We start from the raw sequence: 23,959 nt of genomic DNA on the forward strand, positions 1-23,959 counted from the left end.
TAAAAATACTATCTAAATTGATGAAACTGTGCATATAATAACTTGAGTTATAGGATAATTGAGAAAAAATATTTGTTTACAAAACTAGGGTTAACAGTACTAGTTTTTTTTTTTTAAAAAAAATTTAGAAACAAAGTTTTAATACCCTGAACACTACTGGTTTTTTCTAAACTTTAAGCTAGTGCTGATGATTCTCGTCTCGAAAAACTGGTTTCCTCATAGTTGTTTTACTGGAAAATAGTACATAGCAAGAAAATTTCAGTCCAATTTTGCTAAGATCCCTTAAAGAGTTTAATGATAAACAATTTTGAGGATACAGAGAAAAAACCTTCTAGTACATTTTCTTAAGATTAATTTTTTATGTAACTAACTTTTATATTTTGCAAGAACTTGGTACCATTTGATATGCATTAATTCATGCACTTTCAAAAAAACATTTTTATGTGTATCATCCATACCCAAAATAATGTGCATTTTGGTCTTTGACAGATTAAGCATTTTTAAAGTTTCTAAGTTGACTGATAGCACTCAAAGCTAAAATGTTCTTAAACGGTATGCACATTTTCAATACACAGACAAACCCACAACTATCTAACGTTTTAAGTTTTATTTTAAGAAAGGATTGGAAGTCTTCTTTCCATTTAAAAACGTTATAATTTTCTTGGAATATCTTGTTTATAAACTGAAATATTGATTTAAATTTTACAGAGGAAGAGCAGAAGCCTAAAGTTAAACTTTCTCATAAAGAAAAGAAAAAGTTGAAGAAACAAGTAAGAAATATCAATTTGAATTATTATACATTGTTAATTAATGTAACTCAGCATTGCATAAGCTTGCATAAAATATTTATATTTTATGGTATAACATACCTTGATTATCTTTATTTCTTCTGTATTATTCGTTTTCTGCTGGACATTTAAATGCAATGTTAACTATCTCAGATATTTTTAAATTCAGATGCACGTTAGTCTAAAAATCAAACCGAAATCGGCAACTAAGTATATCGGGGAGGGTTGATATGTTTCTAAGGCGGGTGCGTGATATCTGATATCACAAATACCATTATATTAGGAGTGCACGACCTTTTTAAGTGAAGGGTCACTTGCACAGCGGGTAGATTAACGAAGGGTCGCATGCATATTTAGTCATGTTAGCGGCATATATGAGGATTTTTATAGAAACGTTAGTGTTCGAAGCAGTAAGTTTTTTTTATCAGTAAACTTAATAACAAATAAGCAGAAAATTAAATACTTTTAATAAAATAAAATAAATTTCTTTTTTTCACAATAATTGTATATATAAATATATATTTAATTAAATATAAAGGAGGGAGGTATGAATTCTAACCAAGGAAATAATAATGTAGAGCTTACAGAGTGAAAGTGAAAAAAAATATATGTACATATTTTCTAGAGTAATATAAATTTGAATGAAGTATTTTTATGAAAGAAAATTTATAATGTTTAAGCAAAAGTCAAAAATTGAAACAAATCCATTATAGCACAAAATTAAATTCAGTATTTTTCTAAAAAAAAAAATTCCTTGCATTCAGAAGCTTCCGCGGGTAGCATATCAACAGTCAATGGGCTGCATGTGGCCCACGGTTGGCAGGTTGAGCACCCCTACCCTATATGACTTGTGCAAATTTTAGTTAAATGATACCACAACATATTTTATTGACTGTAGAAAATTTTCTAGCTGTCGAAAAGATAAGGAGTGAAGATATTGTAAATAACATGCCCAAGGCAGGAATAGCCTGATTGGTAGGGCACTAGTCCAACAGTTTGTGGGTTCGATCCCCGCTGACCGAAGACTCCTCATGTAGTAAATGCTGACTGTTGCACATTAAATCTGTCGAGTCGCAAAGCCCTCCATGTTCCCGTAACAAATCAATACCTCTGGGGGTACTGATCCAGGAGTTTCCTTGTCTTCTGGATTGGTTCAAAATTACAAGGCTACGGAGTTGAATATTAGTAGTCGTAAACCCCTAAAAAAATTGGGTTGACTTTTCAAGGACATATATATAAAATAAAATAACATGCACGTGCCTTAGAGTTGTATTACTTAACCCCTAAGACAATCCAGTGCCATACCATCACTTCAAGCTTCCATGACACTGGTCGGTAGCCGACGCCGGGAAATTTTGTTTTAAATTATATAAAAATCTTTTATGTTATTTATCAATTAATAATTTTTTTTTAAATTTACTTTTTTCAAAGAAAAATTATGACCTGAGATTACCTATTAGCATTCCTTTAATTATTTTCACAAACTGCAATTTTTTTTCTTATTCTGGTAATGAGAGAGAACCATTTTTTGAAATATACACATAAAATTGTATAAGAATTAATTTAAAAATTGTGGAAGATAAAATTCAGTTATTACATAATATTACAAGGGGTGATCAAATGAAAAGGTACAAAACGACACGGTGGGTACAAATGTAGACTTTATTCAAAATATACACCATAGGCCTGAGCACCAACGATCCCCACTGATGAACAAGCCGCAGGATTCCTTGTTCCCGGTATTCCTGTGGCGGTGACGAGCCCAGTCCTTCACAGCGTCCTTGAGTACGTCGTCTGAGTTGAAGCCCTTCCCTTACAGGTGTTTCTTCAGTCGCCCAAACGCATGGAAATCGCAAGGCGACATGTCTGGACTGTAGGGCGGATGTTCCAACGTCTCCCACTTGAACTTGGCCAGATCCATGCGTGTGGCTCTGGAGACGCGTGAGCACGCGCTATCATGGAGCAGAACCACACGCTCCGTGAGCAGCCTCGGTCTTTTGTTCTTGATGGACCTGCGTAGTGGTCGGCGCTGTTTGAAATTGGATAACACCTCTCTGCTCCTCGAATTTTGCAACGCGAACGCCGTCCTGTCTTTATGCGCACTGCCGCTTTTGATAAGAGATTCCAATCGCATCCCTAGATGTCTCGCTATGTTCTCCCATGGCGAAATATGCAAATATTTAACTGTTACATTTTTACATCGTTTCATACCTTTTCATTTGAACACTCCTTGTACATATTTTGATAAATGTTTGCAGTGTTGAATGAGTGCCTTTTTAAAACTTATGTGTCCTTTTTGAGAGGCAATGCCCTGCCCTTTTTTTATTCCTAGGGAGAACTATATATATAATTAAAACTATTCATTAGGTCTAATTTTCCAAATAAAGGCTTTAAGGGAATACAAATCTCTACCATAAATAATTATGTATTCCATGACTGTATGACCTGTCAGATTCATGAGTAAATTACTGATAATTTTTTTAAAAATTAAATTGTTTATTTCTATTATTTTGTTTTGATGTTTTATATTTTGTAGCTTTATATGATGTTGAAATAAAAATAGTATGATTAAAAAGTATTTTTAAAATTTTTTTTTCTTGCAGACATTTTATACTATAGTTTCTAAAATTTCAGTATTGTATAAGTTATAAGTGCTTATCTATTTTTAATAGAGTGAGTATCAAAGACAGATTGAAGCATTGGGTAGTGGCGGAGTAGATGATCAATTTACAGTTTCCCAGGCTGAAAAATCGGCAGCTCAGCAACTGCAATTAGAAAATGCTATAGATATTAAGGTAATTCCATATGTATAATTTTTTTCTAGTATTTTATCAATGCATTGTTCTAATTATTTAAGAAACCTGGAAGTCTTCTTAGTATAAGTAAGAAATAAAATAAGGCAATGTACTGAAGCTTTACAAAAATTACTTATGTTGAAATATTTTGCAAAGTTATTAAATATGAAGAGGAAACATGTTCTTGAATATCAGGTGTCACATGAATTACTGCCACGGATAATCATGCTGACAGTACTATCATTTATACATTTAAAATAAATAAGAATCTAATGCACTTTATATTTCATACCTTTGTCAGTTTATGCTAAATAATTATTTTATTTATGTCATTATGTTAAAAATATCAAAACAGATTAAACTAGATTAGATTAGAATGTTTTGTTTCAATCTGTTATAATTTTTCTATTTTCCCATGTTATATCAAGTTTTAAATTTTAATATTTATTTGGTAGTTTTTGAATATTATTTGTTATATTCACATTATTCTTCATTCATATTGGTATCTCTGAGGTTTTCAAGAAGTAGAAAGTAAGTAAAGTTTTTCATGAAATCAATTGTGTGAGTCAAGATCTGTTAAACTATATTGTTCTATGATTTTTATGCATTGTGAGTTGCTCTTACTGTGATTAGTTTATAAGTATGTCAGTTAAAAGTTAAAATATAGATGTTATGTTTAAATAAAATATAGATGTTTATAGTCTACTTTGTTTCATTTTACTCTTATTTTATTAAAATAAACCTTTTTCTTTGTTTTTCGTAAAAATCATGGGTGTGCTCTTACTATGTTAGAAAAAAATAGGAAAAAAATTTTCACAACTGATTCAAGAGTTTCATTTTTGTTTTAAAATACTGTATGTCTTGCTTTTAAACTTTTAGTAGTAAAATATAATTATTCCTTTACAATTTAGATTAAAGTGATTAAATTTTTAAATCTTTTCTTATTTTATTTTTATTACTCCTTATTTTTTTCCTTGTTTTGATACATAATTGTATAAGCATTCTTATGTTTCTTTAAATATAACAATTCTTAAACCAGAATGTATGTGGTTTCTCATTAAAAGCTAAAATCAGAATTTTTAAAAAGAGGTTTTCTAAAGTTGATGTCGAAATATTCTAAGTGTTTATATTTTCCCCTCATTTATGATTATTTTAAATGGTTGCTTTTTGCCAATTATTCAATTAGAAATGGATACAAAGCTATTTGTACATTATAATTCAGTATCATTGACATACCTTCCAAGTCTCCTGTTTTTTAATGAAGAATCCTGTATTTTACAACTATCTCCTGTTTACCTGTATATTCTCAAATTTCTCTGTATTTGTAAAAGAAATTTTTAAAAAAAAGTTTTGCCAATAAAATAATTGATGATGGCAAAAATACTTCTCTCATTCCTCAACAGATGGTGCTATTGCCAGGCAGTATGTTGAGTGTTTATATTTTAAGTAATTATAAATAATGCTTAAAAAAATCTTATTTAGAGATTAAAAATTATATACATGTTTTTTTCTTCACTATCTGTAAGTGCTTATAATATTTCCAATTTTTAATTTCTCTTTTTGACTTACTTGATTATGCGTGATGTATCCAAACCTTACTTGTAGCCTAAAATACGTCGCTAGTAAAATCTCCATTATTTTATTTCTCCAATGTTGGCAGGTATGCATTGATTAAATTGTGTATTGTAATGTATGCAATCAATATATGAATATCTTGTTAAGTTGAGTGGTATAAAACAAGTTTCAAATTAACTAAATTTCTTTTCAGAAGTAATGAAATCAGAATTTTTTTAAAATTAATATTATAATGAACTTAAGTAATTAATGTCATAATGCCAGGTAGTTGCCTTCATGCATTTGTTTTTGTAAACGGCAATTCTTTGAAATAGAACATGTAGTAACAGTAGTTCAATTTTCATGGATTTATAAGCAAAACAAAAGAAGAGAAAAATAATGTTAAAAAACTTTTATTTGAAAAAAAAATCTGTAATGTAAACAAACAATTTCAGGCCAGTCAACCGCACTCATTGTTAGTCAGAATTAACTCTTTTTAAGAATTAGGTGATTCCCAAGAGAACTACGATTTCAGTACCACCTAAGAATTAATATACATTATAAACAAAATAATAAATTCTGATATAACAGAAAATTTCCTCAGCGCTAACTTATACCTACCACAAATATTTTGCCTTTCTCATTATTTTAAAGTTAAAATATATAACTTCAATGTTCCTAATCCTTCAGTGTTTCCTAATATCAAAATTTGTTTGTCTAGGTGGATAATTTTTCAATATCTGCTAGAGGAAAAGACCTTTTTATTAATGCTGGTTTACATATCACTAATGGACGAAGATACGGTCTTGTAGGACCTAATGGGTAAGATGTTTATTCTTACATGTTAAATAAATACATTTATTTTTATTATTAGTATTGCTAACTATTTTTTATTTATTTTTAGTCATGGCAAAACAACTTTATTGAAACACATTGCTAACAGATCTTTAAACATTCCACCTACAATTGATGTTCTGTTGTGTGAACAAGGTATGCTTATAACTTGAGATATTGTTCAAATTGGACTTTTTTAATCAGAACATGGTTTATGAAAACTAATTATAATTCCTCTAGAATTTTCGGTTGGTTACAATGTCAAAATTCTGTCATTAATTCATTTTTTATATTTTCTGTGTGCACCTTTTTTTTAAGAAATTTAGTGTAAAATTATCTTATTAATTTCAGTGGGTTACAGAATTTTTTTACTTCTTCCTATCTATGTAACTTCAATACTCATGCCTACTCCATTTTTTTTCTCCAAGCCAATTGAGTGCTTGCATTTTAAATAATCATGAACTTTATGGTAATTATTTATTCCTGAATAGAATAGCTCAAATAACAAAAGAAAAAAAAGTTGCTGAAGAATAAGGGATTTTGTTTAGTTATCATAATTGTAATTTTTTTTATTATAAAGAATTAGAAAATGATGTATTGAAAAAAGTATGATTTGAAATTATGTTATTTAATTTTTTTTTTGAGACATTCATAACTTAAAAGAAAATGGAGTTAATATTAAATAGGGCTTTTGTTGGATGTTTAACTCTTTTCTACATTACAGCATTCATAGCTGTTTTTTTACATAATATTTTTTTGTCAACTCAAAATTACAGATAATTTAATCAATTATACAATTCCAAATCAAGTATGAGTAATAAAGAATGAATTGAACTTCTGAAACTGATCTTTGAGTCTACATTTTTAATTTGTTTCTGAAAAATATTATTTTCAATGCATTTATAGATTAGAATTACACTTTAAAATTTTAAAAATAATGGCAACTAGTTCCTATAGAGACTTTCCGATAGAAAAAGTTTTAAAAAATTTTATGTAAGTAATTTTTACTAGTTTGGGCAATGTGTTGGAATTACATTATTTTATTTATTATTATCTTTTTATGTTTTCATATAAAAAAGTTGAGTATTTATTTATTTTTGTTTTAATTTAATTTTAATTGTTGCAATTGATTGTTATTAAATGATTCCATTAAAGCCTTATACAGAATAGTTTTCAACTTGTTGCCTCATTTGCAAATATTTTATGTGTTCAAAATATATTTTATATGTTGTTCAAATTATATGTTGTTGTACAATATATTTTGTAATATGTTAAATTTTACAATTAAATTAATGAGTCTAAAAGCAGGTAACCTCTATACGAATTCATCTGTTGATGACATGTTGTTAAACTAATTTATTCAATTATAAATATTAAGATATAACAACTGTTTTGTAGCTTTAACATTGCACTCCTAAACTGTGTATGCAGTTATATAAAATAGCTATCATAAAACGGATTGGATTTATAAAAATATTAAAGGGAATATATTAAAATTGAGTTGTTTTTTTTCTAAAATCTGTCAACCAATTGGTGACATTTTGCTTCAAATCTAATAGAATCAAAAATTTTTGTATTGCTGTTTTAAAAAAATGTTGATTAATATGATAATACATCAGAATCATATCTGTAGATGGTTTTTTTCATTCTTTACAGGTATAACATTTTTTCTGTGTAAATGTTCACATATTGTGCGATTTTGCTGTACTGTATTTTTACTGCACTATATTACTTTATATTTTTTTTTAAATACTTTATCAGGACTCCCACTGGTCAGGGAAACCTGGAATTTTATTTTCACACCAAAAATTGGGTAAGAATAGTCAAAAATAGTCAGAGAAAGTTACAATTTTTTGCAAAATAACTTGAAAATTTATTATATCATGTCTGGAAAATAACCAGTTTTGCCAGTAACTGTAATCAGTTATTGAGATTCGAGTTAAATAATTCTTACGTCTATTACAGTTATTTGTTGTAAAAATTTCACAGTTTAGTCTAGTTGAAATGTTTCCATCCTCATTCAAAGNTTTGTCAATTATTAAAACAAAAGATAAGGCCAAAAGGACTACCTAAATATATATATCAATATTTTTTTTTCTTACAAAATATAATACTTGGCATTACAAATAAAAATATAAAAATTTTCTGATAAAAAATTGTATGGTATATATAAAATATGATCTGGATTTTCCGTGATATACCAGGAAATATCTGAGAATTTTTCTTCTTCTTTTTTTTCTGAAATTGAGAGGGAACCCTTTTTATAAAAATTAGCTTGTATTGTACAAATAAAACTAAAAAAAAAAAAAAAACATTATTTAGAGGTTGTGGCTGATGACACCCCTGCTGTTGAAGTTGTTTTAAAGTCAGACACCAAACGAAGTGAACTCTTGGATGAAATGAATGCTCTTGAAGCAGAACTAAATAAAGGATCTTTAAAAAAACAGGAACGACTAAATGAGGTATGTTCTAAACATATATTAAATTTTGATAATTTTAATTGTAGCAATAATTTTTGTCGCTGATTGGGTATATGGAGAGTGTGTGCTCTATTATTATTTTCTTAGGTATATGAAGAGTTACGAATCATTGGTGCTGATTCTGCGGAAGCTAGAGCAAGGCGAATTCTTGCTGGTTTAGGATTTGATCGAGAAATGCAAGATCGAGCTACAAAACATTTCTCTGGGGGTTGGAGAATGAGAGTTTCTTTGGCTAGGTAAGTACCTATATTAATCATTTTATTTATTGGATTAAAGGCAATGTAATTATTTCCCTATTTTATAATATAATTTCTGTTTCTAGAGCATTGTTTATGGAACCAACTTTGCTTCTTCTTGATGAACCTACTAATCATTTAGATTTAAATGCTGTTATTTGGCTTGACAAGTGAGTATTTACTGATGAAATGATTCATTATGTGTATCTGTGTCTTAGTTCTGATTATTTATAGTTTGGTTATATTTCTCTGAAAGCTTGACCGCCATTAGAGTTTTGTAAGTGTTAGTGTTAACTAACTGTTCAATTCTCTTCAGTCATAAGATGTATGTCTTTTTCAGTAAATACTGCATTCTCAATTTTTCTAGTGAGTATTCCCCTTTTTATTTCCTCATGTACAGTGAAATTGTTTTTCCCTCTATCCGTTATGATAGGGGTTTCAGAATCAGATTTTTATTGGTTTGAAGGTGTTTTAAAATTAATATTGATTAGAGACTTACAGTTTTGATTTCCACAAATCAAATTTACCCCAAATTGTATTTAAAACTGACCACAATATTAAGACAGTATTATTTGTCTTATTTAAGATATGGCATGCCTTATATTAGACATAAAATTTAAATAAAAACAGATAACATTTACTTTATATTTCTGAAATCCCAACAGTATACATTTTCTTGGAATGTTTATCCAAAATTCAAAGTCTATATGTATAAGTTGTCTATGTATGGTGAAATAAGACAAGATACCTTTGTAAGTAACTTGCAACTTCTCCTTATAACTATCTGGTGATCTTAGTTAATTTGTTTTCCTTTGTTCAGATGTATGAAGAAAAAAAACCCATAGAAAGTCTGAATTTTGTTCTTGCTTATGTTTCCCCCCTCTATTCTTCTTAAACCTTTCAATTTCCCAAACCAGATAGAGGTTACGAGGAGTTAAACTTGGCAAAAAGCAAAATAAATCAGTCACAGTTAAAGCTGTCTAAATTCCGAAGCTAGTATGTTTGACTTTTTCTGTTAATTTGCTCTTTTATGAAGAAAAATGAACAGTCAAAGAAAATCTTACTAAAAAATTTTTTTTTCTTCCTGTTGTCATTATGCGTTTTCTTTTGTATATATATTTATATATATTTTTTTTGGCATTTTATTTTCAACTGTAATTTTATAGATTTATTTAATTTATTAGTGCCATTTTGCAATCTACCTTCTTATACTTAAACTGAACTATACTTGACTGAAACGTTTTTGTTGTTCATGTTCGTGTGGAATTTAGAAAAATTAATGAATTCGATTATGAATTTTCAAAAGCTCATATTACGTCCCACTTTAGCTTTCATCCTGTACTTGGTTATATATAGTATCAGCGTCTTAAAGAAATTAAAACAACACATGATTGAGTTGAGTCTCTGACTAACCAACTCAAATTTGCCATAAAATTTTTTTTTTTTAATACTTGTATACTCTTAGAGTCACTAGAATTTTATGAGTGTCTAATATTTATCACCTTTTTTTTTAGTTACTTACAAGCTTGGAAAAAGACTTTGCTGGTTGTTTCTCACGACCAAAGTTTCTTAGATAATGTTTGCACTGATATTATTCATTTAGATAATTTGAAATTGTATTACTATCGTGGAAATTATAGTAAGTATAATGCCACAGTTTAAATGTAATTAAGAACAAAGTTTAATTACTTGGATTTTTAAAATTATTTTTTACATGATTTGGGGAATATTGCTGTTAAATGCATTAATAATTGTCATCAATGTATGCTAAACTTTTATGATTCTTTTTACAAACTTGTTTTTTACGACAGATCAGTATTTTTATTGAATTCAATATTTTTTTAGTTGTGTGCAATTGTGCATTAATATCTCAAAATATGCTGGAAAATAGGCATCTTTTTCCTAATTCAGTATTTTTCATTTAGATTCGGTCATGTGTTTAACTCGGTCATAATGAACAAATATTATTGTCCTTTCGCACTTGTTGCTAGCGAGTTCAGCAGGGGAGAGTTTTTGAAAACATCAAAATGAAATTTTTGCCTAGTGATAAATAATAGCCTCTTTTTAAGGGAAAAAAATAATTTTATACAATTAGTTCTTTAAAATTATAATTAAATATATATTATTTTAGAATTTTTGATTAAAAAAAATACAATTACATTATAATATTAATGATATGATTAATTTATTAAGGACTATCTGATTAATTTTAATTTCGTTTTATTTTTTTCATTTACTAAATTATATTCCAAAACTCTATTTTTATTTTATATTAGTTTTGCATTTCAGAATTAACATGATATTAAATAAATTTTTCTTTTGATACTTGGTTAGCATTTTAGGCATGGTTTTATACATTATATACCTCAGGAACAATATATTTTCTGGATGGAATTCACCATTTCATTTCTACTTATTTTCATTCAGGTAAATTCAAAAAAATGTACGTTCAAAAGCGCAAGGAACTTGTTAAAGAATATGAGAAACAAGAAAAACGATTAAAAGAGATGAAAGCATCTGGTAAATCAACTAAAGTTGCTGTAAGTATTTATTTTAAGTTGATTCATTTCTACGATAAGGATTTTCTTTAATGTAAAACATGTTACAATTTATTTACTACACCTTTTTATTATATACAGTAGAGTCTCAATAATTTGAGTCTTGGTTGTTTGAGTTTCCCGTAAATCAGAGCTTTTGAAAAAAAGCCAGTCTTGCTCCCAAAAAATGACACACATATGTATATGTAATTTATTTAGTTTTTCTACAAAATTTCTAACTCGACAATTTTCATCCCCCCCCCTGCAATTAAGTTTTACTTATTTATTTTTAAAAAATAAAAATTTTGAGAACTGAAATCTGTAGAAGTTCACAGTATAAAATAAAATTGTAATGCCCGTAATGCTAAAAATAATCAAATTTTTTCATTCAATGAGCAAAATTTTTTCATTCAATGAGCATTTAAAAAGTAATAATTTTTTTTTTTTTTTTTTTTTTTTTCTTTTTTTNTTTTTTTTTTTTTTTGTATTTGTCACCCATTAAGTTTTTATGAAATTACATTTGTCAATTATTAAAACAAAAGATAAGGCCAAAAGGACTACCTAACTTGTTTGCATAATAACACTCTGTTATGAATTCATTCTTTAATAGTATACAAGGTTGCTATTCCACAGGGAGAAGAGGTAAAAAACCTGGAAAATACAGGAAATTAAAAAATCACCTAAAATAACAAGGAGAATGAAAGGAGTTTTGAGTTTTTCTTTTCAAGCTGGAAAAATACAGGGAATTTTGTTTCTTATTTTAGTCTTTTGAGAAATGATGATTACTCAAAATGCAATCTGTGAGATCAATCTTAAGAAATGGGGATTAATCTTTTTTTTCATATAGTTTTTTCAGTAATTAAAAATATTTTAGTTACCCCAATAAAGCTCACACAAGAGTGCAGTAATTGTGTTATCTCTTATAATTGTGTGCAAGGATTTTTTTTCCTGATTTGAGTTACAAACCTGAGTATAGCTTAACTGCTCGACTTAAAAATTGTCATCAGCATAAGAATGAATAAAATTCACTATCTTCAAAACAAGATATTTTTTTATTATTATATATATGTGTATTTTTTTATTACTATACTTTTCTTGAAAATTATTGTTTTTACAATTGCTTTATAAATGATTCATTTAATTAATTCTCATATTAATGCAGTTTAACATTAAAATAAAATAAAAATTTCAGGAAAAAGCTACTAAAGAGGCCTATACACGTAAACAACAGAAAAATCTACAAAAACGTTCAAATGACTCAGAGTCTGGACCTTCTGAGCTTATTCGGCGTCCTAAGGAGTATTTTGTTAAATTTAATTTTCCAAATCCCCCTCCTTTGAATCCACCTATATTGGGTCTTCATAGTAAGTATATTATAATTATAAAATAGATTAATATAAAAAATTTATCAAGTCTTGATTTTTATGTTTTTGTTATTGTTTGAATAAGTAATTTTAACTTTGCATTTTTCTTAATATTTCTTTTCAATATATATGTAAACAGTGCAAAGTCCCATATCCGAATGTCCATTTACCGGAAGGGTCTTTTTTCCGGAAACTTTTTAACAATCAAAGTAAACAAACTCTTTTTCCCTTATAAAAAAAATATTATTATTATTTTACAATTGCGATTTGTTGAAAAAAAGTATGCAGAGATGAGAATCCTCCGTTTTCTGCTTCCTTTTGATTTTTACTTCTGTATTTTGTTCGATTTTAATCCGATTTCCGCTACTATATGAAGAAAAATTGGATTTCATGGAATCAAAATTTAGCATTTCTATCACAACTAAAAGATGATGTCTATTCAAATTTCATGCCTGGCATATAAGTTTGGGTCTAGTAGCGCCATTGTGCACCCGCAAATCAGAGTTTCTTTTTAAAAACGTGTTCTGCAGTTCGTATGCATTATTTTTCTTTAAATTTTGACATAGTGAATTGCTGCTAGTCAAGAATGCGAAGTAGAAGCCATTATTAAAAACAGCTCACTGACTTTGAACTTGGTGGTGTAATAGGACTGCAAGAAGGTGGATTTACACTCCTCGATATTGTAGAAACAGGAGAAATTTATCTACTGAGCATGATTTTATTTTATTTCATAACCGTCGTTGAACCACTGACCCAAGATGTGGGTTTACGATTACTAATGTTCAACTCTGTAGCCTTGTAATTTTAAACCCAATCCAGAAGACAAGAAAACTCCAAGTATCAAGAGAAATTTGCCTTCATGGAGGAATTTTTGATGAAACTGACTAGCCTTTGCATAACATGGAGAGGACAACCATGAAAACATCCCACGGTTAGCCCGAAGGCAAGGGGACTATAACCCATCTGTATTACACAATGCATGCTTGCATTTAAAATTCTAGTGCAGACCTCGCAGTACTCCTATATTTCCTATTAACCTGGAAAAATTGCTATAGTTCCTATTTTTTTTCTTAATTTTCCCTTATAATTCTTTCTCTACTTTTTTTCCATCAGTGTAGTTTAAAGTTAGATTATTTGTTCTTTTAAAAAATCTAAAAACATTTTAAAGTATACAAAATCTTATTTTACCTATGCTCACATGAATGTAAAATGCACGGATCTTTCACATTTGCATGAGTTTTTCACACATTTGCATGAGAGTCAAGTCTTCTAGTATCTGCATGCTATTGAATTGTATAGAACTGTTAAAACTGATTGTTTGAAAATTTTATAGCTATGCTCATTAAACAAGTTATAGCTTATTTTAGGATTTAAGAAAACTTAAAATGTTTTGAATTTTGATTAACAGTTTTATTTTATATTTAAAGAATACCAGTGATAAAAAGACACTATGCAATTAAGAAAAAAATATTTACGTGAAAAAATATAATTCTGTTTTTCTAAAAGATATTTAGTAAAATATTTCCTTCAAAATATAATGGCCTCTCAAATAAGTGGGTTGATTAACTCGAAGAAACAAAGAATCTTAAAAAACATTGCTTTGTATTCACTTGAACACTATACACCCACATTCTGTGTTGAATTACAATTTAAGTTTATTTTTTCTCCTAGATGTATGTTTTGCTTATCCAAATCAACCTAAACTTTTTAAAAATGTGGATTTTGGAATAGATATGTCTTCTAGAGGTAAATATACTGAAATTTTGCTTTTTTAAAACAAGGCTAGCTTTTGTGCTATTAGAAATTTTATGTATTCAATGATTTTTTTTGTCCTGCCTCCTTAATGCAATATTTTACTTTTAAATAAAAGTTGGATGCACTTTTTTTATGATCTTTTTATCCTACTATTTTTCCCCATTGTTATTTCCTTCTTTTCAAAGATATTCTTAATGTTTCTTTCGTCCTCTCGTAAATTTGCTTGATTCAAATTCTTTCATTCTAATTCAAATTCTTTTTAACTAATTCAATTATAACCAGAGTTAGTGGTGGAATTTAAGTGACCTAATTTGAGAATTTATTGTCAATTTTATTACTTTAAATATATTTATTTTTTATTTGTTAATAAATATTTAAACATGATAATTAAAATTTTTAGAGTAGCAAAATGTAAACAAGCCACATTGGAATAATCTCGCAGGTTCTCCCTCAATCCTAATGGTTTGAAGGGGTGACCTCGAATATGCTAATTAAGTACTGCAGGCGATATTTTAAGTTATGGAATCAGAAACAAAAATATACTTTCTCTGAATACCTTTTTTTTTTGAACGGATTCGCATTTTTACCCCTAAAATATAGGGGGTAGCCGCAGTCTGGCGAATATCGTCACACTAGTTTAGTCAGGAGAAGACTAAAGTTTGGAACCTTTAATGTAAATGTTATTTTTTGTGCATTTCGCCACATCTCGAGAACTTTCTGAGCAAATTGAAAAATATTTTCACGCAATTATCGAAAGATAATTCTATGCCTAAAATAACTTGTAATAAAATTTTTTTTATATTTTATTTAATAATATTTGAAAAAATTGTGAATTGTAAGATGTTAATTTCTTTGCATCATTTTTAAAGAGTGTAATTTAACATAGTAAAATACAAAATTTGAGTGAAATCATTTGAATAGTTCCTGAGAAATCGAATTTTATGTATACGACTTTTTAGAATTAGATTTCTCAGGAACTTTTTGGCTAATTTTGTATTTTCCCACAAAAATTAGATACTATAAAATAATATCAAAAATTGTAAACCTACCAATTCAAAATATTTTTGACTATTATTAAATAAAATAATAATCAATATTTACTAAAATTTAATTTTTTACTTGAAATCTTTAGATAAATGAATGTTATAATCTTGTTTGAAAATTTTTCACTTAGAAAGTTCTCGGTGGCAGATTACGCAAAAAGTAAAATTAAGGGGCCCTAACTTTAGACCGCTCTCCTGACCAAATAACTGTGACCATATTCCCTGTATTGCGACTACCCTCTATATTGTGGGGGTCAAAAATCTGAATCCGTTGAAAAAAGGTGTGTCTGTTTAGAGAAAGTACGTTTTTGTGTTTGATTTTGAAACTTAAAATATCGTTTACACTAATTATTTAACATATTTGAAGTCTCCCACTCAAACTATTAAGATTGAGTTCTAGAACGTGAAAGGTCTGATCATTAGATCAAAAGTTATTCAGGAAGAGGTCTATCTTTTTTTTTATGCACTGTACTTTTTTTTTATTCATTGCATTAAAGAAATTCTGAACCAAGTAACAAATTTTCATACAAATTTATTAGGGCCATTTACGAATTTACATTCGTAATATAAATTTATTGAAGTTTTCTTAGTTTGCTTAATTCTTTACATATCTTTATAAATAATTTTTATTTAAATCTAAAATATGCACTCGATAATCTTTTAAAATAATAGGTTAATTAATTCTAATTTTGAATTTAATTTTTTTTCTGTAGAACTAATGAAAGGATTCAAAAACTTGTTTTTCCAAACACACGATTATAAAACTTGTTTATCCAAAGATAATTCCATGTAAAAAATTTTTTTATTATTATTTATAATTTAATTTATTGATGATTAAAAAAAGTTTTGAATTGTAAAATCAAATTGGTGCATCTATTTGTGGAATTTTAATTGATGAAATCCAAAATTTAAAAGGAATTGGTTAAATAGCTCTTTAGAAATAAAAAATACAATTTCTTTTGAGATGGGAAAGAATGCAAAAAGAAAGTGAAATTACCAATAAGGGGTAAAAAAATCTTTTGAGTGTTCTTCTGCCTAAATTATTGGGCCCATATTTTTTAGAGTGCAATGGCAAATATTAAAGAAAGGAAAATAATTAAAATAAAATATTTATGTAGTATAAAATTGTATGCATGACAAATATTTATTTTTATTCCTAGTGGCTATAGTAGGTCCTAATGGTGTTGGAAAAACTACTTTTTTGAGACTACTTACTGCAGAGTTATCCCCGGTAACTATCCTTTTATTTTTACTTTTCCTGTCAATTTTTTTGGATTTTCCAATTTTCTCCTAATCTCTTGGTTTAATTGTAATTTTTATTTGAAGTGTGCTAAGATTGAAAAAAGCTTTTTTTTTTAAAAAAAAAAAGAAAAAAGAGAGAAAAGTTTATTGTTTGATTGAGTATATAAATGAGTGTTACTACCAAATATTACAAAATAAGCTTCATTTATATTAAGCTTTTTGTGAAGCTTTTTTGTTTGTTTGTAAGCATTAAGTTTTAATTTAGAACTCTTGATTTTAAATTTATTAAGTAATATAATGCACATTATCTTATTATAAATATCTATTTTTTTTATTAAAGCATGAGTTTAAAAATATTATAAATGTTCATTTGAATGTTGATAATAAATGGAAAATATTGCAGTCAAAAAGTTTTTATAGCTATTAATGCAATATAGTTTTTGTAATTTTTTTTGGCTATAAAAATCTCTGTGTATAAAATATCACATATTTAGCATGAAATTTATATTATTTTGTTTAACTTACTGAATCTATTTCCTTTTATGTTGGCAGCTGTATATGTAAATAATCTTTGCTCTTTACTACATTCATGTTGTTTCCATCTTAATCCCCATTTTTAATTATCATAATTTTTATTTTATTTGCCCTTTATGACAAGTGGGAAGATTTTTTTCTAAGTATGATTTTATTAGAAAATTTGCCTTTAAGTAAACAACAACCCTGTAACCCCCGAGTCATTCATTTTCTCCTTTTTTTTTTCCATTTTAAATTAAATTTAGTTTACAACATTGTTTGATTAGCCTATACATAACATTGTTTAAGTTTGGCACTGTTGGGTCAATAAATTCTGCGTTCAATTTACAATATCCAAGTCATCATAACAGAATTCACACCATTCTATGTAAAATTAGTATTAATTATAACTAAATGCTTTATAGAATTAAAACAACTGTTCATTAATGCTGTTTTATTCTGTATTTTAGACAGTTGGTGAACAAAGACAAAATCATCGTCTTGTAAGTAGTGTTGCCTTTTTTTAAGTCATTATTTTTGTCATTGTTATGTAAGTTCATGAAAATCCATCTTCAAAAGGATTCTTTTTAATATGATTACTACTCATTCATAATATAATGTTTTATCATCAAGAATTATTAATGCTGCAAGTACTGTAAGACAAGGAGTGAATGAGTATGTTCATTTGCATTTGTCACAAAATAGTTCAAAATTATTTGAACTATCTAAACTTAATACCATTGCAGTGTATAAAATCAAATATAAATGTCAAAAATGTGTATATATATATATATATATATTTGTAACATTTCAATTTAAAATTTTTGTGCATTAAAATTTTTTCATATGAAATTATCTATAATGTATTTTTTCTTCTAAATTTAAGTATTTGTAGCACTTCAATTTAACATTTTTGTGCATTAAAAGTTTTTCTCATTAAATTATCTATAATATTTTTCTTCTTCTAAATATAAGTATAAAAAACATAATTGTTAAGTGTATATACAGGGTGTCCCAAAAGGTCGTTTACAAACTTAACATGCTGGTCTGTCATATCATGATGAACAAGATTTACATAGGAACTTGTGTCCGAAAATTAAAATTATATATATGTTTTTTTGCTTCTTCCTTTTTTTTGAGCTATGCTAAATATTGTTTTTTTATCATCATGTACTTAGTAGCTATTAATTTAGTGGTTAATATTTTGTAAAAAAAATATTTCTTAATCTAATAAGAAAATTTTCAATTTTGAATGAGCGATTATTAAAATTTTTGACAATTTCATGCGGATTTGAAATATCCACAAAAAATTATTAATTTAGTTTTTTAATGAAGAAATGCTGATTTCTTTCCTTATTTTAGCTCCGCATACTTTATAATTGCATATTTTAATCACATTGATTGTTCAATATTTAAACAATACAAAATTATCTTTAAATAATATTATATTCAAAAAAACATTATTATACTTTTTTTCTATTGTAGAGAATTGGAAAATTTGATCAACATTCTGGAGAACAATTGAACTTAGAAGAGTCACCTGTTGAGTATTTACAAGTAATTTTAAATTCTTCTGCTTTGTCCTTTTAGAAATAATAATTTCACTTAAGATAAAACAGTGAAACTTCGTAAAAATACAAAAATATTTCCTTTTTAAGTACAATAATAAATTTATGTTTTTCTCTCTCTTTTTTAAGTCATTGGTAATACTATCTGTTTTTGTGAAAGTGTGGAAACCAGCACAATAAAAATGTCAAATATTAGTATGTTTTAAAAACTTATGTCATAAGTACAAACCAATTATTCCTCAGGGAAAGAATTAGAAAAAAAACTGTATTTTTCTTTTTAACTCTTATGAGAGTGTTAAAAAATAAAGATAGGAAATAAGGTGTAAAATTAATTTTAAGTAAAAGTAAAATTTAAGTTAAAGTAATATTAGTTTAAATTAAAGTAAGTCTTACATTTAATAGGTGGAATAGTTACAGTTTAAATTTTGAATTTAAAAAAAGAATGTCTGTGAAATGTGATCATTAAATAAAAAGGAATAGATTAGTACAAGGCAAAACAATAACCAGTAAAGGTTCTTGAAGGCCAAAAAATAATTAGTGAAAAAGGAACAAAAAGAGATATAACGAAAATCAAATAAGGATCGATAAATATGTCTAATGTTATATATTAATATCAGAAGGTAAGGTAACAAAACAGATTATTTTTGTCGACTTGATACCGTTTCTTTTAAATTACCTGTAAATAAAACTACTACCCTTGATAAAGTAAAAGATAACTATATATATATCTATCAAAATACCAAAAAAAGAAAAAAAAATGAAGAGGGAAAAGAAGGAAAAAAACATTTTATACTCTCAGAAATTTTATAACTAAATCAGTAAGTAACATAAAATTCGTAACATTAAAATCATTAAGTAACATAAAATTCGTTAACAGCCTGAAAAACAAAAGAAATTATCAAAAAAAAAAAAAAATGTAGAATCCTAACATCAGAGGAGAAACATTAAATAAAGCCAAAATTAAAAATTATACTCAAAATTAAATTGAGAAAACAATTACTAACAAGTAGAAACAGTCTCAGATCACTAAGACAAATCTTTTTCTTGGTTTAGTTCTAGAAAAACGAAACAAAATTAAACTTCATTCATTTTATATCCAGTAAACATCAAGAAAAATAAATTAAAACGAAACAATTGATTTCTGTTAACAATTAATCTCACTTAAGTATTAAATTATTACTCAACATTACTTTGTTTTTTCATATTTCATTAGTATTGGTAAGACACAAAAAGTTATTTTTAATGAATTTTAAATTTTTCCAGGACTTACTTTAAATTTTCTATTTATACCATTGCCTCTCTAAAAGCAACGTTCAAGTTTAATAGTTTTCTTATTAGTTGAAGTGATACTTTCGTTTATTTAATTGTTTTATAAACATTTAAATAAATATTATTTCACTTCCCCTCAATTACAAGCTGTTAAAAAGCTAAATTCGTGGCCTAATTATAACTTTTAATTTTATTTCTATTGATACCATGTGTAATGTAAAAAGGTTTAATTAAATTTAATTTAATCTATAAGAACTATTATTTCTTGGTATGAAATTAGTTGAAAGAAATATTGAGAAATTGTTTACTGATAATTAATAAAAGTATTTGATTGTAATCGGTTATATTTATTATTTTAAAAGTAGGTTTTTAATTATATATATATATTTTTAATTCTTTAGCGGCTATTTAATTTAAACTACCAAGATGCTCGAAAACAATTGGGAAGTTATGGATTAGTCAGTCATGCCCACACGATAAAGAATCATGATCTTTCTGGCGGACAAAAAGCCAGGGTTGCTTTAGCTGAACTCGCTCTTCGTGCACCTGATGTTTTAATATTGGTATGTATTTAACCTATATTTTACACGTTTTATTTATTAGAAATTACTATTAATAGAAAAGTTTACTTTTAACTACAGATTATTTTATATATTATACTTTAATTTAAATTATTTTAAAAGATTTTTTTAAATATTTTAGTTTTCCATTTTTTGCTTTATTTATAAATAATAACTAAAATACATAATTGTGATATATCTTCACTATTTCATTGCAAAAAATAGAAATAAGAAATATTTAATATTAGAAATTTTTTTACCCTTGCTGATAGAGGAATAAAAATTTGTTTTTAAGCAAGTAAACTCTGTCTAGTTAAAAGTATCTATAAAGTCATCAGCAATTTAATATTAGCATAATTTTTTAAAGCAGTGCAATATGACATGTATAAAATTATTTATATTGTGCTTTTGAAAAATTATTATTATTTTTTTAAACATCAACTGGATTTGAGTTAAGAGTTTTGCCTATTTCAATTTTGTAACTTATTTTATTGTTATTAAAAAAAAAGTTTTTTTGAAGATTTTGAACATGTTTACATCAATGTTGTTTTTCTTTTAAAGAGTTTTATATTTTGTTAGCTCAAAATTTAGAATAATTTTGAGAAAAATTATTTGAAAGTAAAAAACTAAAACTAATATTTTTTCTATAAAACCTTTTTATAATTTGTTATAACTTATTAGAATCTATATTTTCAGCTAAAATATTTCAGGTACATTTATTATTATTGATACTTGAATATTATTTACTATTTATTATAAATATATCTAATCTAGGATGAACCTACAAATAACCTGGATATTGAATCAATTGATGCTTTAGCAGAAGCAATTACTGAGTTTGAAGGAGGTATGTGCCTATTTTATGTACTTGATTTTCAATTTACAACTCAGTATGCTCAATAATATTATCTTTGTTTCTTATTAAAATAAGTTAATACATTGTTTCTTGATCATGGTTTATATATCTGTAAGACAAAAAAAAAAAAAGATTTTTTTTTATTTTAAAAGAATTTTTTTGTATTTCCTGGTTTGAGTTCATCTGGTTACTTGGCAGGGGTGTGAGAGGTCTTTTTTAAGTTAACATAGTGGTAAAGTGGAATGTTGGGTCTTAAACGCTTTTTAATATAGGGTTCATATGTCCCAGGAGAAAACCTGGAAAACTTGAGGGATTTAATATAAGCTTTAAAATATTTAGGGAAAATGTAAAAATTTGCTAAAAACCTTTAAAAAAATTTTTCTAGAGAAATTTTTTCAAGAAAAAAAGTCATACATATTTATCTAAAACCCCTCACTAAATCGTGAAATTGAATATTTCAGAAATGAATTTGTCTTTAAGTCCCTTTCTTTGAAATACCAAATTGTTAAACACCTTGATCAAACTGCAATGATTTTGAATTGATATCGATAAAGTTGGATTAATAGACATTCATCTTCATATCATCCTATTCCTGGGACAGATATCGAAGTATACTTACTTACGTGGAGTAATTAAAATTTAAGAAAAATAACATGGTATCAAATCAATTCAGGGGAAAGGCAACTAAAAATTTCAAAGCCTATTTGATTGCCTGAGAAATCAGAGAGTTGGAAGGCTATCTTTAAGATTCTCTCTTTTTATTTGAGAATTTAATACAGTATGTCCCATGTAGGGACATCTGTTTACAGGAAACAAAATTAACTTATCTTTTCCTTATTCAAATTTCTTCTTCTTCTTAAAGTTGAACATGTTGAAAAAGATATTAAAAACACTTTTTTTTCCTTCTTTCTTGCTGTTCTTTTGATACTTAATAAATATTTATTCTGCTTCATTAAGCAGTTAAAGAATTGTTGAAAAGATAGAGCAGTGAAAGAAAAACAAACTTGGGATAAGTTTAAACTATGAATATTAATAGTGTTCTAAAAGAATACAAACAGATATGCTTTGTTTCTCTTTGTTAACAAAATTACTATTCCTTGTTTTATATATATATTTTTTTTTAATAAATTGGATTGATTTACTTCCTGAATATAAGGCTTTTATTTAATGTTATTTTTATCTGATTATCTGTCCAGCCAATTCTTCACATCAAAAAAAAAAAAAAATAATAATAATTTTTTTTATTCATAAAAGAGAAACTTAAAATTATTCTCTGCTCACTATTATAGATTTGTTTTAAACCTAATAGAGGAACTAAACTCAGTGGCACCACAGATAGAGGGCCAAGGCCTACTGTGCCCATCTCAGTTTTCTTGACCTTGGGCTCTTGCAGTAGCAGATGTTCCGGTCAGGTGGCCAGTGAACGCGGAACCCCCAGTGTTTAGTTCCCAAGCATGCTTGGTACTCATTTATCGACTCACTGAAGGGATGAAAGGCTGAGTCAACCTTTCCCGGCCCGAGGATCAAACCCAGCTGTGGCACAGGAGCGTGAAGCGCAACCACTCACCACTGGGCGTCTACCAATTATCTGGAAAATTCTATTTTCTAGCCTTGCAGTCATGGCTGCAAAAATANCATGTCCCCCCCCCCATAAATTTAAACCTCTAAATGTATATATTTTACTTCATTTTTGACAAGGATTCTAAAAATATATATGAAAGGTTATCATTACAGTTTCTGTTGTAACTTTAAATTTATCAAATGAGTATAAAAAATAAAAGTTTCTGCATTTGTTTTAAACTGAAATAATATTTTTCTTTTTTAGCCAAAACAGACTGAGAACATAAAGTGCATTTAATCTGACAGTGTGATTTATTTTCGTTTTAGGTGTCATAATTGTTTCTCACGATGAACGTCTAATTAGGGAAACAAACTGCCAATTGTGGATTATTGAAAATCAAAATATTGATGAAATTGATGGTGACTTTGATGATTACAGAAAAGAGTTGTTAGAATCACTTGGAGAGACTGTTAATAATCCTAGTATAGCTGCACAACAGGCTATGAAGCAAAATGAGTGACAGTTGTAAAATAATAATGAGTATTAATTTAATAAAGTTTATTTCTTTAACTGGTTGTTTATTTTATTGACACATTCTTTTTATGGCTTAAATGGTAATTATTTAACCAAGCCTATTCATTGATTACTCATATAATATCATTATTTTACTTTTTTTAACTTCCTGATAGAAAATTTCATTAACTTGACTTGTACTTAAAGCTAAGCACTTTGTTCTTGCTTAAGTTAGTATCTTAATTTTTTTCTTTTAGTTAGGCCAATTAAATTTCTTTAATTCAAACTAAAAAAAAATCAGTTATGCTTCTAAACTGAAGCTTAAACCAGAGTTATTTAAATTAATCATTCAATGAACAGTGTTTATTTTACAGACGTGATTGTAAGAAATTATCTATAAAAAAAAAAAAAATTTCTAGTGGTTTTATTTTTTTGTTTGTACATAGAAGACATTTAAAAGACTTATTTCTTTGCACAAAAATAACATATAT

General features: G+C 27.0%; 1 protein-coding gene across 1 annotated transcript in view; it reads left to right on the forward strand.

Annotated features, from left to right (window-relative positions):
- LOC107452141 (ATP-binding cassette sub-family F member 1) overlaps positions 1-23,525 on the forward strand; it is a 25,941-nt gene extending 2,416 nt beyond the window's left edge. The window contains exons 3-19 of the mRNA XM_016068453.3: positions 709-770; positions 3,461-3,583; positions 5,859-5,959; positions 6,042-6,127; positions 8,294-8,433; positions 8,539-8,687; positions 8,774-8,857; positions 10,202-10,326; positions 11,115-11,227; positions 12,417-12,588; positions 14,260-14,334; positions 16,547-16,617; positions 17,612-17,644; positions 18,627-18,698; positions 20,380-20,541; positions 21,313-21,385; positions 23,282-23,525. Of these exons, the coding sequence (XP_015923939.1) occupies positions 709-770; positions 3,461-3,583; positions 5,859-5,959; positions 6,042-6,127; positions 8,294-8,433; positions 8,539-8,687; positions 8,774-8,857; positions 10,202-10,326; positions 11,115-11,227; positions 12,417-12,588; positions 14,260-14,334; positions 16,547-16,617; positions 17,612-17,644; positions 18,627-18,698; positions 20,380-20,541; positions 21,313-21,385; positions 23,282-23,475 (1,835 nt within the window). The 3' untranslated portion in view covers positions 23,476-23,525. The remainder of the gene's footprint in view (positions 1-708; positions 771-3,460; positions 3,584-5,858; positions 5,960-6,041; positions 6,128-8,293; positions 8,434-8,538; positions 8,688-8,773; positions 8,858-10,201; positions 10,327-11,114; positions 11,228-12,416; positions 12,589-14,259; positions 14,335-16,546; positions 16,618-17,611; positions 17,645-18,626; positions 18,699-20,379; positions 20,542-21,312; positions 21,386-23,281) is intronic.
- The last annotated feature ends 434 nt before the right edge of the window (positions 23,526-23,959 follow it).

This window comes from Parasteatoda tepidariorum, chromosome 4 (genome assembly GCF_043381705.1).
Source record: "Parasteatoda tepidariorum isolate YZ-2023 chromosome 4, CAS_Ptep_4.0, whole genome shotgun sequence".
NCBI lineage: Eukaryota > Metazoa > Arthropoda > Arachnida > Araneae > Theridiidae > Parasteatoda > Parasteatoda tepidariorum.